We start from the raw sequence: 14,860 nt of genomic DNA, 5'->3' as shown, positions 1-14,860 counted from the left end.
CTTTTATCTGTTGTCTTGTTCATGGTGTTTGTTGCTGCCTAGCCCAAGGCTATAGTGTACAATAGAGCTTGTGTGTCCAGTCATGTCTTGCTTCGGAAGGTTCTAGGCAAAAAATGCTTCTAAATGAATCCACCAGTTGAATGGGTTATTAGCGCCTGGTATAGTAAAGACCTTTGTATAGATCGGCTTCCAGCTTTAAATGGAGTGGTTATGCTGGTGGGGAAAAAAGCCTGAAGTTATGACTTTGGCAATGGTAAATACCATAAGATAATGCTGAGGCATTTGTGAGCGCTGCATATCTTAAGCTTGGAGGCCTGTGCTGGGATGTGTCGTGCAGCATATGTTGCTGCTGTTTCTATGTGCTTAGCTGTGCCCAGTCATGCTTTGATTTGTTCTGTAATGGCGTCCTGTTCCTCAGGCTGTGCTAAGATGGTTTGTTAGCTATTCTGTCCTGGTGTGAGGCAGGGCAGAGGTGTGTGTGTGTGTGTGTGTGTGTGTGTGTGTGTGTGTGTGTCTGTGTGTGTGTGTGTGTGCGCGTGTCTGTGCGCGTGTGTGTGCTGGTGAAACTGAATGCTGTCCCATGTTTTTACAGACGCAAAGCCTCCAGGTGGGTCTTCAGTACAGCTCTGTGGAAACATCCTACGCCTGACACACACACACACACACACATACACACTGACACACTCACCCTCACCTTCTAATGGATTGGGCATATCTGCCTAATAAGCACAGACACGTTTAAGTACATAATTTAAACAGTTTTGTGCTTCTCTCTAGCTTAATGCAGTCTACGTTGAGTCTAATCACATCACTGACCCTCAAGGAAGCACTTCATCCACAATAAAAAATCAAATCAGTTTACCTCACACTTAATGTTCAAATATCTCACACCATCACTGACACATCTTCACATCTACACACACACACACACACTCACACACTCACTCACTGCATGGCTAAGTATGCGCTCTCCGTTGGTGTGCTAACGGAACTGCTGGCTCTGGAATGGAGGTCCACGGCCCCCCCTCCTGCAGTCTTGTGATATGACCGGAACGGTGTGTGAGATTGGAGCGCCAAGCGGCCCCATTAAGCACCCTTAACAGCCCATGAGCCCACGATCCTCAGGCTCTTGGTAACAGCAAGGCGCTGAGTGCGGAGCCTTAATTGCTTCTCTTTAGTTAATGTGGACGCAGCAGGGAGGAGTCTGTTGTTGATTGCACCGGCAAAGTTCTTTTATTAGACTGCCGAGGAGACGGTAGAGGCCAAGGCTGATGGAAATCTAGTGTGAAACTCTGTTGGTAATTGTTGAGACTTAACAGGTTTTCTGTCAAACTTCTTTTTGCATTCTTCTTCATTTCACTTTTTCCCCCCCACACACTCTCCTGGTTTGGTTATTGTTGCTCTTCTGTCGTTCATACTGTTTTCTACCTCCTCCTTTGCTGTCTGTCTCCAATTCTTTTATTTATCACTTCCACTCCTGTCTTTTCTCCCCTTCACTCTCCCCTCCCCTGTTTCCTTCCTTTCAATCTCTTTTTTGACCTTTACTCTAAAACCTTATCCCCCTCACCTTTCGTTTCATTTTTGCTCTCTTTTCCTATTCTGTTTTTTTTCCTTTTCTGTTCTGTCCCACGTGGCCTCCCTCAAACTGCTCCACTTCCCACCTTTTCACACCCTTTCCTCTTGTTCTACTGTCCTCCCCTTCCTCTCCTCCTTTCCTCCTCCTCTCCCTCTTCTCCTCCTCCTCTTCCTTTCCTCCTTTCCTCTCCTCTCCCTCTCCTCCTCCTCCTCTCCCTCTCTTCCTCTTCTCTTCTCATCTTCCCCTCTCCCTCTTCTCCTCCTCTTCCTCTCCTCCTTTCCTCTCCTCTCCCTTTCCTCCTCCTCTCCCTCTCCTCCTCCTCTCCCTCTCTTCCTCCTCTTCTCTTCTCATCTTCCCCTCTCCCTCTTCTCCTCCTCCTCTTACTCTCCTCCTCCTTTCTTCTCCTTTTCCTCCTCCCTCTCCTTCTTTTTTCTTCCTTCCTCCACCTCCTCCTCCTCCTCCTCCTCCTCCTCCGGGTGTCCTGGTGTGTCCCTCAGGAGCGGGACCGTGAAGCGCAGTGAGAGCATGGTTGTGGAGCGCCGCCCGTCACGCCGCAGGACCTCCGGCCGCCAAAAGCAGTCGCGCTCCCGCAGCGACGTGGACCTGCAGACGGCCGTCACCTCGCCTGCCACCTCCCACCCCCCCTCACCCTCCCCCATGCTCCGGCTCCCGTAAGGCAGCCTAACGCACACAACACACACACATACTTAGACAGACAGGCGGACATAAACAAGCCAAATTTTTTTTTTTTTTCGCTTGTATTCTTTATTTATTTAATATAGATGGACTACATAAACAAACACTTAGGTTGAAGTTATATACACCAACATGAGTAGGATACAAACTCACTCATATGTGAATGCAGAAACACTTCCACCCAGACATATTGATTACACATACGCATAGGCATACGCATACACATACACATACACATACACATACATATACACATACACATACACATGCACATACACATACATCTTCACATAGAGCAGGAGCCAGAACAGCAGCTCAGCTATGTGCCAATGACTGTCATCTTTGGTCATGGGCTTGTGGGTTATCCACTCCACACTCCAGACTAACAGCCCCACAGCCTTGCTGACCTGCCAGCCTGACTCACCCTCACCAACTGCAGACTGGCTGCATGGTCAGTATTGACAGCACTCTGCCTGCCCGCACCTTCTAAGGTGCCACACAATATGATGTCTGATACCCAGGAAAAGCTTTTGGGTGTGACATACTCTGTTGTCCATTGATGGGACAAGTGTGCCTTTTCTATGGTTCAGATGGTTGCCATCGTCCTCATTCTCTCGTCTCTCTTTTGCGCCCCCTAGTGTCGACGGAGGCCTTGCCCCGGCCGAGGCGGCTCCCGCTAGCCCAGCCTCTCCCTCTGTCCAGCAGGAGGAGCTGGACCCCCGCATCGCAGAGCTGGAGCAGGACCCGCCCAACTGGAGGGAGCAGGCCGAAAAGGACGCCCTCAAAGAGCTGAGCAAGAAGGAGATGAAGAGGCAGGAGGTCATCAACGGTGAGGGAGGGGGGGGGGGAAACCTAGGGTCAAAGGACAGGCAAGATGGCTGCCCAGTACGTCTGAATTGTATGCCTACTACTCGCTCTCATACATAAATAACATACTAAATTGACGGTTGAGTAGTACATTCTACATTCTAACCAAAGTTAGTATGTACTAACCATTCGGATGCAGCCTAATACTCACGGCGGAAGTCCAGAGATGTGAGATGGACAGAGCTACTTGTGCCGTCACAGCGGTGTAGTCAGGAATGATCAGAAAGAGAGAGAGACCTGCTTGTGCTATTCGTGGAGAGATCGTAGTCTGATGAGAGAGAGAGAGAGAGAGAGAAGTCAACAGATCAACATACAGACGTGTAATCAGAGATGATCAGAAAGAGACCGAGAGACCTGCTTTTGCTATTAGTGGAGAGATTGTCGTCTGACTCTGACACGAGAGAGAGAAGTCAACAGATCAACATACAGACGTGTAATCAGAGATGATCAGAGAGAGAGAGAGATTAGAATGATGATCAGAAACGAGAGCGAGCAACAGACTAAGCGAGATGTAGCCTGCCAGTCACTTCGCCACCCTCTTGCTCACTTCTCACGGTCACTCTTTTTCTCTCTCCTCTCTCTTCTCGCTCCCCCCCTCTCTCTCTCTCTGTCCCCTTCAGAGCTGTTTGTGACCGAGCACGCTCACGTGCGCAAGCTGAGCGTCCTGCAGATGGTGTTTGCGCGGCCCATGGAGCGGGAGGGCTTCATGACCTTTGACGAGGTGGCGGCCATCTTCCCCAGCCTGGACGATATCTTCGAGTTGCACTGTGAGTGTCTGAGTCACAACCAGCGCAAGACTTAAGAGTGGCCACTCGTGTTCCAATAGCCATTGACGCTAACCTTGATGTTATAACAGCCAGTCGTGCATGGAAAATGTGTCAGGTTTGGCTTGTCCGTAGGTGTCTTCAAGAGCCGTCCTTTTCTAACCCAGAATGCTTTGCGTTGGCAGATGCGTTCTATGAGAATCTGAAGATACTTCGTCAAGAGGACAACTACGTGGTCAAAGCCATCGGCCCCACACTCTTGAGCAGAGTGAGTAGAACACTAGTGCTCTCTCTTCCTCCTCCTCCACCTCCTCCTCTACCTCCTCCTCTTCTTCACCTCAAGGCTTTTCTCTATTCTCCTTCTCCTCACACCCTCCTCTTGTGTTTCTGTCTCGCTTTCTTCCCTCTCCAACCCCTCTAGCCAGTGAGTAATCCGCTGGCTTTGTACTCACACATACTGTACAGTATGTACTAGGGCTACAACTAGCGCTTATTTTCATTGTCGATTACTCTGTTGTTTTCTTTCTGGATGAATCGATCAGTTGTTTGATTGATACAATGTCAGGAAATTGTGAAAGAATATGATGATCAGTGCCTCTCTCTCTCTCTCTCTCTCTCTCTCTCTCTCTCTCTCTCTCTCTCTCTCTCTCTCTCTCTCTTCGTGCGTTCCCCTCTCAGTTCAGTGGCTCGGAGGGCGAGTGGTTCCAGAAGCTCACATCGCGTTTCTGCAGCCACCAGACCTGGGCTCTGGAGCAGATCAAGACCAGACAGAAGAAAGACATTCGCTTCAACACCTTCATCCAGGTAATACAGACACACACACCAATGCTTACAGGCACCCACATGCACGCAGGCAGGAAAATTAGGGGTCTGTAGTAGAAGCTCTCTATGCCCACAGATCTTATAATTGCAGTACATAGCCAAAATCTCAGTTGGTTTGTATATACTAAGTACCATTTGAGTATGCTATCATCCTACTAGAATGTGTTAGTGACCTTGCGTATTCATACAGATGTTTGTATCATGAATAATGAATCATTGCGGAAACATGCATGGACCACTTGAGTGTATGATTGTATTAATACATGTATTTGTGCTGCAATGCATATGTATAGTAAATGTAAGTAATTATATTATATAGTGATGTAAATATATCGTGTACAAATACAAATGTGCATGATTTGGTGTGTGTGCGTGTGCGTGTGCGTGCGCGCGTGTGTGCCTGTGCGTGTGCGTGTGCGTGTGTGTGTGTGTGTGTGTGTGTGTGTGTGTGCGTGCGTGCGCATCTCAGGAGGCGGAGAGCAGGCCCCAGTGCAGGCGGCTGCAGCTGAAGGACATCATCCCCATCGAGATGCAGCGCCTGACCAAGTACCCGCTGCTGCTGGAGAACGTGGCCAAGAGCACCGTGCAGGACGACGAGCGGCAGAAGATCGAGCAGGTGGCCGAGTGCTGCCGCAAGATCCTCAACCACGTCAACGAGGAGGTCAAGAGCATGGAGAACCTGCTGGTGAGTGTGCACACACACACACACACACACACACACACACACATTCAGCTACATGCAAGGATGACTTACTCACACATACAGTGTATTCATATAGTTGTCTGGTAAGCAGACACACATGATTGCACACTCACACCTTCTTACACTTTCACAGACAAATGCATGCAAGGATTGCATACAAATACATGTAGTTTTGTAACCTGCTCAGTGTCTGTGTCAAGAGTTCATTGAGTTGATCTTCTTGTGATTTTGTTTCCAGACATTGAAAGACTACCAGCGCAAGCTTGACACCTCTGGACTCAAGCCCAGCAATGAGCTCTACACTGAGTACAAGGTGAGGGGGGCGTAACCATGCATCCACATCCACCCACAGAAGATTTCTCACTGATACATAGCCATGTGAAGATGTAAGTCGATGCATTTTGCTCTATGCTGACTCATTTGTCCCTCTTATCTTTCTTTCTCAGAGTATTGACCTGACAACCAGGCAGATGCTGTTCGAAGGCCCCCTGATCTGGAGGGTGACCAAGGAGAAGGCTTTAGGTATGGGTGCCTTTACCAACTCGCTCCTTAAACCACAGACCCTCAGTCAGCCTCTTTGGATAATGTTCCCAGCATACCATTCACAGTGAATCAGTAGCCCTTTTTCCATAAGATTTTCAAGCGAATTAACTCATAAGTCGATGTAATTTTGAGCGATACAAGAAGTGCTAAAACGGTTTTCCATTCAAAAGAACAATTCTAGCGAATCAAAATGATGTCATCAGAGCCCTGTTAATGCGCAGTATTTCTACTGCGCTAGATGGTTTTCCATCAACAGTTGTAGCGAATGGAACACTTCTAGCGAATTTATCAAAGGTAGTAAATGGTACACCATTGTGAGGTCAATGTCTTTGTAGGCGCGAGACAGAATTCAGATTTAGCGCAGACTTTGTGAACATTCTGAGCAGGCGTCACAGTAACTTATATCGCTACAAACCTTTTCCATCACATTTATATCGCTTTAACTCTCCTTAATCCACCTCTGGCGAGCGAATTAACTTATCACGTCAAAACCGACGTTAGAGCGATAGAAGTCATTTTCCATCACGTGTCGCACTAACTTTTGATGCGCATCGTTTTTTTAAGTGAATTAACTTTTTAATGGAAAAAGGGCTAGTGTCTCACACGCTTGTCTCTGATATTGGTTCTGTTCAAAACCATAAAAACTCTCTCTCCCTTTTTGCCCCACGCCCCAATCTACCTCTGCCATTCTCTTCCTCTAACTCTCTCTCTCTTTCTCATCTCATCTCTCTCTCTCTGTCTGTCTCATCTCTGTTTTTCTCTTCCTGTCTCAGAGGTGCAGGTTGTGTTGCTGGGAGACCTGCTGGTGCTACTGCAGAGGCAGGACGATAAGATGGTGCTCAAGTGTCAGAGCAAGAGCAACCTGGTGCAGGAGGGCAAGCAGATGCTCAGCCCCATCATCAAGCTGGAATCCGCCTTCCTCAGGGAGGTGGCCACAGGTGTGTGTGTGTGTGTGGGTGGGGGGGGGACTAGTAAAGGGCCGTTCACACCAAGAATGATAACTATAACGATAATTATATATATAACAAATATCGTTCTCGTTAATATGAATGATGATGTTCACACATAAACTGTAACGCCAACAACATGAAGAACGATATCATTGGGGATCACTTTCAGAGCGATTTTGAGAATGATAAGCTAACAGCCAACCAGAACCCATAATATTTTAGCCATCACATTCATTAACTCGAGGAGAGACTTTTCTTATCTTTGGCCAGTGTGGACGCTTCTTGGTGTGAATGCTGCTTAACAGTGTGTATGGATTTGTTCAGTCATTTCCTTAGCCTGATAGTCAGATAGTCTTTAACTGCTTGATTAGTATCTCAACTTCTTGTCACACAAGCTCAAAACCAGCCCTGCTGTCGGTGACTTACTTCCTTTCTCTCCATCTGTGTCTCAGATCGCAAGGCGTTCTACGTGATCTTCACCTGGGAGAGCGGCGCTCAGATCTACGAGCTGGTGGCCCAGTCCAGCCAGGAGAGGAAGAAGTGAGTGAGGGGAGAGATGGAGAGGAGGAGAGGGATGGGGAGGACAGGGGAGGAAGGGAAGAGAACCAGAGGGGAGAGGAGGAGGAAGTGAGGGAGAACCGGAGAGGATGGGGTGGAGTGAGGAAGTGAGGCGAGGAGAGCAGGGGCTGGGAAGGGAAGGGTGCCATCTTCACATTCAGACAGAGACTTGATGTGCTTGTGCAGCTCAGCAGGCTTCCAGACATTCTAGAACCTTACCAGTAGCCGAGCTGACAACATTTCTTGACCATTCGAGTAAGAAATCCTTGAAACACCTTGACATTTGCGTGAAATCCATCATGATTGTAGCCTGGGTGATTTGAAATTGCTCTACAAACTCGCCTGGAAATGCCATTTATGCCTGTTTCCAAATGACCAAAAACCCAGGATCCAATCATAATTGCTTATCCAGCATGATTAAAGAACTATATTTAAAACCTGAACGTCTGAATGTGCTTTACAACTGAGCTGACTGGAATTCACTACTCTAAGGGAGATCAGTCTGTAGTGAGCACACAAAGGTATTAAGAAAGCCTACTGCATTGTGAGTGGCTTTGGATAAAAGCCTTCTCTATGTAAGCGTAAAGCAAGTCGAAATGCCATATTTAGACAACAGACACATGCACCAGTAAGTGGTGGTGAGGAGGGAGAGGAAAAGGATGTTTTGCTGTACTATAATAGGCTCTCTTGGCTGTCACTCAAGTGGTATCTCCTTTGCAGTTGGACAGAGATGATCAAGTCGGCGGTGGACAACTTCAAGACCAGTGGAGGAGGGCCAACCCTGGAGAGGAGCCGCTTCGGCAGTCTGGTCCCAGGCAGCGGCGCCGGTCCCTGCAGCCCCACAACGTACGTGTGTGTGTGTGTGTGTGTGTGTGTGTGTGTGTGCGGGTGTCCGTGTGTGTGCGTGTGTCCGTGTGTGTGGTGTTGCATCTGGAGGTCTTTCATGTATGTTTTTCCTTGTAATTCATGGACCTTCCATACTCTACACCAGGGATTCCCAACCTTTTTCATTACACAGACTCTATGGACTTTTTCAATATAGCCACAACAGTTGTTACATTTAGCGGGGGTCTGACAGTTTCTCCACCATGAAAATGTTGAAGTTCTCGCTGTTACATATACCATTTAACACAGTTTGGGAGGGACAGAAATACCTTAACAGGGCAAGCAGGGCCTGTCTTCACTTCACTACTTGACACTAGCCTGCATGAAGACATTTTTCATATTAACGATGTTCGCAAAACTATAGCTTTTGATTAACGGAGATGCAGATATTCTCCCTAATTCATTTATTTGCGCAACAGCCCACATTATGCGTTCACTCCAGCAAGACTTGTTAGGCCTACAAGTCACAATTTCCATTTTTTTCTTGCATTGAACTAGTCAATCCAATTGCTACTGTTGCAACTGTTTTCATGGACAGTTGCAGGAATCCACTCCCGCTCTACAAATATATTGAGGAACTTGATCATTTATCTCTCTCTCTCTCTCTCTGTCTCAACAGATTGCATCCTCCTACCAGCCCTGCAGAGAATGGAGACTCTCTGAAGAACAATGGTGAGATTGTTCATGGTTCATTCATGGCACATACACACACTCAGGGTTTGGTTAGAACAGATGCGTTCAATTTGTCAACATATTACATGTTACATTACCCATGCCGCAGTTTGCTACTTTACTTCTCTATAGAATGCTAGAATGTTGAAAGTGTGTAAAGTGTTTCCATCCAACCATCTTGTGTGTGTGAAATGTTTCCATCCATAATGTGTTGTCTGGCTGTGTGTTCCCACATTCAGACCAAGACAAGGACCTGCTCGGTGAGGAGAAGGGGGGAGACGCGAATGCCTCGCTGATGGACTTTCTGTTAGCCAATGGCTTTGACCCATTAGCTCAGAGCAACAGCCATCAAGAGATGTCCAGCGACATTCTGCAACAAGAACGTGAGTTGATCCGTGTTGAGAGATCTCTCTCACACACACACACACACACACACACACACACACACACACAGTGGAATAATGGGCAGCACAAATATGAAATGAAATGGATCAGGACCAGGTTTTTAAACAAAAAAATGTCTTGTCACCCACAGTCATGTCCCTAAAGAGGCTATTGGTGGGCAGCATCAGCCTATCCGAAGACTCCCAGGTGGACGGTGAGAACGGAGGGGCGGAGCCTGAGGCACAGGATGAGGTTGATGGATGTCAGGCACCAGGTACATATCAGCCATGGACAAGACATCCAAACACAAACAAGACCATCTATTCATGGGTTTCATGGGTTTCATCAGGTCCCTTTCCACAGGTGTATAAAATCAAGCACCTTGATTATCAATGCAGATTGCATGGTGCTTGATTAATATACCTGTGGAAAGGGACCTGTTGAAACCCATGAGTACCTGTTACAGCAACAACTGACTGTGTGTGTGTGTGTGTGTGTGTGTGTGTGTGTGTGTGTGTGTGTGTGTGTGTGTGTGCGCGCGCACGTTTAGCTGCAGAGGAGGCCCTCTCTGATGGACAGCAGGAAGAAGGAGGGGCAGAGGAAGGAGGGATGAAGGGAGAGGAGGAGAGCGGCATCAGCACGCCCATGGTGCTGTCGCAGGAGCGCATGGAGGATGTGCAGCAGAGGCTGGAGCGTATGGAGGAGGAGCTGAAGAAGCTGCAGGTGAGGAGGAGAGACGCGGAGGTGTGGAAGCGAACTCCAAGGGGTAGTGACACTCGAGAGGACTCACGGCAGTGGTAGGAAAGGGCCGGAGGGGTTGGGTCCTAGTGACCTTAGGAATTTAGAGGGGTTTCATGAATGAAACGGACAAAATGCAGATTTAGGCAATGGCTTTGGAGGACTATGAAAGAGAGCCTAGCTGAATTGGTGTTTTTAGACACTAGCTGAACATAACCTTGACGGAAAAGTGATATTATATTATATTATGTCCAGATTATAAATGAGAGAAGTGACAGATTTTTGGTACTGAATTTCAGTCTGTGCATGTTTTCCAGAGTGTTGAAGTAGCACATTACAAGTTGCTGGAGCTGGTTTCAAAGTTCTCCCTTCAGGGAGGGAACTACCAGTGAGATGCCCCCTTCTGGACACAAGGTGAAGTATAATTTCCTCTTTTTTTCTTCTCTGTGTGTTTGTGTGTGTGTGTCTGGATGTTTTTATTTCTGTTTGCATTGGTAAATGAATGAATGACTAAGCGTACAGTAGGATTTCGTATTTGAGAAGTCTACTAATTTTAACCCCCCCCCCCCCCCCCTTCTCTGTTCTCCATAGGACCACATCATGTGCTGGATTTGAGTGCAAGAGTTATGGGTTTTATGGGGAGGGATCGATTAATGCTGCCTGAAGTTTGCCGTTCCCCGCTCTCTCGGCACTCGACTGCTTTTCCTCACGCCTCTGAGGATCGGCAAGGATCGGCAGGGCTGAAGTACTGTACAGCAGGGTAGCGATGTAGGAATGAGTGTGTGTAAGAGTGTGTGTGTGTGTGTGTGCATACGTGAGAGTAAAATGAAGAGAGATGTGTGAACAGGTGCCAAAGAGTGTTTTAAAAGGTTAATCGTGTGAAAGAGAGAGACAGGGAAACTGCCATCACGGATCAGGACCCCCCCACCCCCTCCCCTCAGTGATACACACGGGCGTGCTCAACTAACTGTAACGTTCCTCTACCCCCCCACTGCCCACCCCGGCTAAAAAGACACCGAATGCAAAAATGCAACTCTGCCTCAGCTGCAAATGACACCGTCTGATTGGCTTAGCCATCCAAACGCAACCTATTTATGCATGCAAAAGAGAGATGCTTGTTGAAGCCTGATGCTTGTTGAAGGCTGCTGTTTGCCAAGACAGTCACTTGACTTATTTACATTTGCTGTAGCGTCGGGAGAGGCCCCAATCAGGCTCAGTTCAAAATTGCACACGCACACACATTATTATTTATTTCAATTAGTATTCTTCACTTCTGTAAAATATGTTCATCTTTCCTCCATCCCATCTTAAATGAGCTTTTGTGTGTAAGAATGTGTATTCTCTGTTTATAAAAGGCGTACCCGTTAATTAGTTAGCACATGTAGTTTTGGTTTATCCCATTTAAAGTATTTTTTATATAATTCTCATTTTGTATGCAAGTCATTATTGCAACCCTGGCCAAAATGTAGGGACATTGGTGCACCTTTTGTGTTTCCTAGGGGTTGAGTTGAACTGATGGACTCTATGGACTTCCTGCAAAGTAGCTGAGTTTGTGACCTTTTTGGTGTGACCGTGTGACTGACTCAGGATCAGTTAAGCATGACTTTTTTTTTTTGCCACGGAATTCGGGTTTAGTCTTTTTTCGACTAACCTGTAGATGTTGGAATGAATTGGGAAGTTGATGCTGGATAGGAGTCAAGGAAGATCAGTGATGAAGGGATCAGGAATAGGGGGATGTGTTGGGATCACTGATCTATAAAGAATACCCAATGAGATAGTCTATCCAGGTATTCTTTATAGATCAGTGGTTGGGATGAGAAGAACGGCAGAAGAAGGAACAGGATCAGATGAGTTAACAACAGAGAAGGTTTCAGAGATGAAGAGATGATCGGTAGAGCCTGGAAACAGAATCTTGATACTTGTGCTGTGATGTGAATAACAGGCATTGCAAAGCAAGTATATGTCACATTGTGACACACAAACACAGACACACACACACAGCCACACACACACACACGGTGTAGGTCATGTTGTCCTCAGGCGGTCATACAGGTCACACCAGCTGGAGCACGCAATGCTGAAGAAGGCACACCTTGAACCTGTTTAAGCGTTTGGTTGTGTGTGGGAGAGTTAGTGAACATGAGAGAGTGTTTGTGTGAGTGTGTGTGACTTCACCAGCCTTTTTTAGATACTTGGGGAGTGGTTGTACTATAGTGAAGGGGGGCATCTTAGTTTGGTATGCTGTTACAGAGCTGAATTGTTACTCTGAACTTGGTAGTCTTTTGTATTTTGTGTTAGTTCACCATTTCTTTTGTTCATACACTTTTTTCCTGGAATTGATTGTAATTATTCTTTTTTAAAGACATTTTTTTTTTCTTTAAGGAGCTCGAGCTGTACTGTTAGATTTCAGACTCATAATCAGGACCAAAGAGGAAGATCTGTCTTTAGCTATAGGCCTGTCTGAATGTGTCATATATTATACACACACACACACACACACACACACACACGTGTCAGGGATACACAAAACTGAGGGTGATTCACCCGCATTTGCTGGTTACCCTTTTGGCCTCAGAGACCACCCTTGCATCCCTCCCTCAGTGCCCCCCCCCCCACCCCCACTCCCCACCCCCAAACTTCTATCTCTGGTCACCGGAGGAGAGGTTTGATGTTCTTCTCACGATCTAGCAGGACAGCAGGCAGTGATATGAAGACAGGCAGTACTCATTGTACTTATGAATTGGCTGACACTGTCACCACCATAACAGATCGGCACTTGATTGTGATTCAAATGGAAAAATGACTAGATGGATCATTCCTTTGCTGTGCTCTGACGGGTCCCTCATAGTTGGGCTTGCCCATGTTGAGTGCTATGCTGGTGAGTGTGCTCCTGAAGCTTGTGTTTTTGTTTCCAGTCAATTCTGTCATTGTATAGCTGTAGTTCTCTGGGGAGATTCACCGAGCCCACCAAACCTTAACTGTACTTTAACTCTTTGAGTTACACTGGCTAGAGCGGCGGAACCCGTCTTGAAGGCACCAACTCCGCCAGGACTGTAAATTGGAGATATCAGCTGCCTGAGACCCTCAGATAGGGTTTTTACCGCTGCGTCAGGACATGTGACGATGCGGCAGTAGTTGCACAGTAATTACCTAGTATCCATGGCATGCATATTGAAAGTGTAGATAATTTTCTGCCACCGCCAATCCGGTGTTACTCCCTCCCTCCCCACCACCATCACCACACTCTCTCTCCCTCTCTCCCTCTCTCCCTCCCTCTCTCTCTCTCTCTCTCTCTCTCTCTCTCTCTCTCTCTTCTTCCTTCCTCTCTTTTGTGTAATCGTCAAGCTTCTCTAGGCTGTGCCAAGGAGAATGCAGTACTCAAACTGTTGGTCTGTCTGTCTGTCTGGGGTTTTGGTTCAGTTGGGCCACGTGGCTGGCCTGTTCCTCAGTGGCTCTCTACCTCCCCCTCCTCTCCTGTAATCTCAGATGAGAGCCTTTCACAGTGACTGTGCCCTCTACTCCCTTAGTCTCCCTCCAAGGAACTCGCGTATCTTCTAGCATTGAAATCATTGCGTTATATTATTAGGTAGACAACTTGAGAGGATTCGTTTCCTGTATGGTAGTTTGCTTCATCCTGAACAGTTAAGTAATTATGTACTATGCATTGTCCTAACATGCGAGAATGGGTGAGCGAGAGAGAGAATGTAGATTTTAGAATAGTCTATCCCTTGCTTAAAAATATATGATCCATTATCACCGTTGGATTCAGTAACAACCTGGAATAATAGTCGGTGGAACAAGGCCTACTCCGGCTTCTTCAGATTTTTTTGTTTGCCAATATTTAGTGCCAGTCTCGGCTTTTTTTGTTTTGTTTCGTTTTCCTGTTGATCCATTTTTGCTACACATTATTAAGAGCAGTCCCGGCTTCACTGCTTCTCTTCTCTTTATTTACGTCTGTCTCTTTTGAGCCCCCATTTGCACCCAAATCTAGAGAAAACAGCAAAAAAAAAGCAAACAAAAAAAACGTAGCTGTGTATATAAATGTATTTATAGAGAAAGGTGCCTTTTTTATGACAATCAATCAATCCTTTTTATTCCCTTCTCCTAAAGGCTCTTTCCTCAGTATAGCTGGTAGGGGGCCCACACAATGCTTCAGATGTAAAGATATATGACCAATGAGCATGCGAACGCTAGCCATGTAGCCATTAGCATCAGAACATATTGCTGTCTGTAGCTCCACACCATTTCCAGCTCAGGGGTGATGAGCATCGCCACGCCCCGCTCCGCTTAACACAATGTGTTAAAGACATGGGGTTGGTTAATGTTTCAGGCAACCATGCAGCACCTATATATAAATATATATATATATCTATATACGAAATGAATATGCAAGAACTATACTGTGTATTTGGGCTTTGATTTTATTCTATGAAAGGGTTTTTAATGATGTATACTTCAGAATAATGAGGTACTTTTTTTTTTAATTATTGTTATTGGTTTCTTTTTTCTAATAAATGGAAAAAGGTCACCTGGGTTTGGTCTCTTCTTTCACATACTAATCTTTATACATATCAATATTATTTTCACACCCATACACATGGGTGTCACACCCAGCCTAACTCATTGTGAATTTTATATTAAAAGACAACAATGTCCTCTTTGAATTAGAAAGGTCAGAACATTAAATGTTTGAGACTAACCG

At 46.4% G+C, this 14,860-nt stretch overlaps 1 protein-coding gene across 6 annotated transcripts in view; it reads left to right on the top strand.

Moving 5' to 3' along the window:
- The window catches only part of arhgef1b (Rho guanine nucleotide exchange factor (GEF) 1b), a 46,349-nt gene extending 31,663 nt beyond the window's left edge, over positions 1–14,686 (top strand). For 4 of the 6 annotated variants that reach the window (XM_062539007.1, XM_062539005.1, XM_062539008.1 and 1 more), the window contains 18 exons: positions 593–607; positions 2,074–2,247; positions 2,911–3,101; positions 3,760–3,906; positions 4,089–4,171; positions 4,582–4,707; positions 5,195–5,410; positions 5,667–5,741; positions 5,875–5,950; positions 6,745–6,909; positions 7,374–7,461; positions 8,200–8,325; positions 8,984–9,036; positions 9,276–9,419; positions 9,572–9,694; positions 9,971–10,143; positions 10,476–10,572; positions 10,750–14,686. In XM_062539007.1, the coding sequence (XP_062394991.1) occupies positions 593–607; positions 2,074–2,247; positions 2,911–3,101; positions 3,760–3,906; positions 4,089–4,171; positions 4,582–4,707; positions 5,195–5,410; positions 5,667–5,741; positions 5,875–5,950; positions 6,745–6,909; positions 7,374–7,461; positions 8,200–8,325; positions 8,984–9,036; positions 9,276–9,419; positions 9,572–9,694; positions 9,971–10,143; positions 10,476–10,550 (2,050 nt within the window). In that variant the 3' untranslated portion in view covers positions 10,551–10,572; positions 10,750–14,686. The remainder of the gene's footprint in view (positions 1–592; positions 608–2,073; positions 2,248–2,910; positions 3,102–3,759; positions 3,907–4,088; positions 4,172–4,581; positions 4,708–5,194; positions 5,411–5,666; positions 5,742–5,874; positions 5,951–6,744; positions 6,910–7,373; positions 7,462–8,199; positions 8,326–8,983; positions 9,037–9,275; positions 9,420–9,571; positions 9,695–9,970; positions 10,144–10,475; positions 10,573–10,749) is intronic. The other 2 variants (XM_062539006.1, XM_062539009.1) reach the window with 2 other exon arrangements.
- The last annotated feature ends 174 nt before the right edge of the window (positions 14,687–14,860 follow it).

The sequence above is a fragment of the Sardina pilchardus genome, chromosome 6, assembly GCF_963854185.1.
Source record: "Sardina pilchardus chromosome 6, fSarPil1.1, whole genome shotgun sequence".
In the NCBI taxonomy this organism is placed as follows: Eukaryota; Metazoa; Chordata; class Actinopteri; order Clupeiformes; family Clupeidae; genus Sardina; species Sardina pilchardus.
This window is presented reverse-complemented; position numbering and strand designations above follow the sequence as displayed.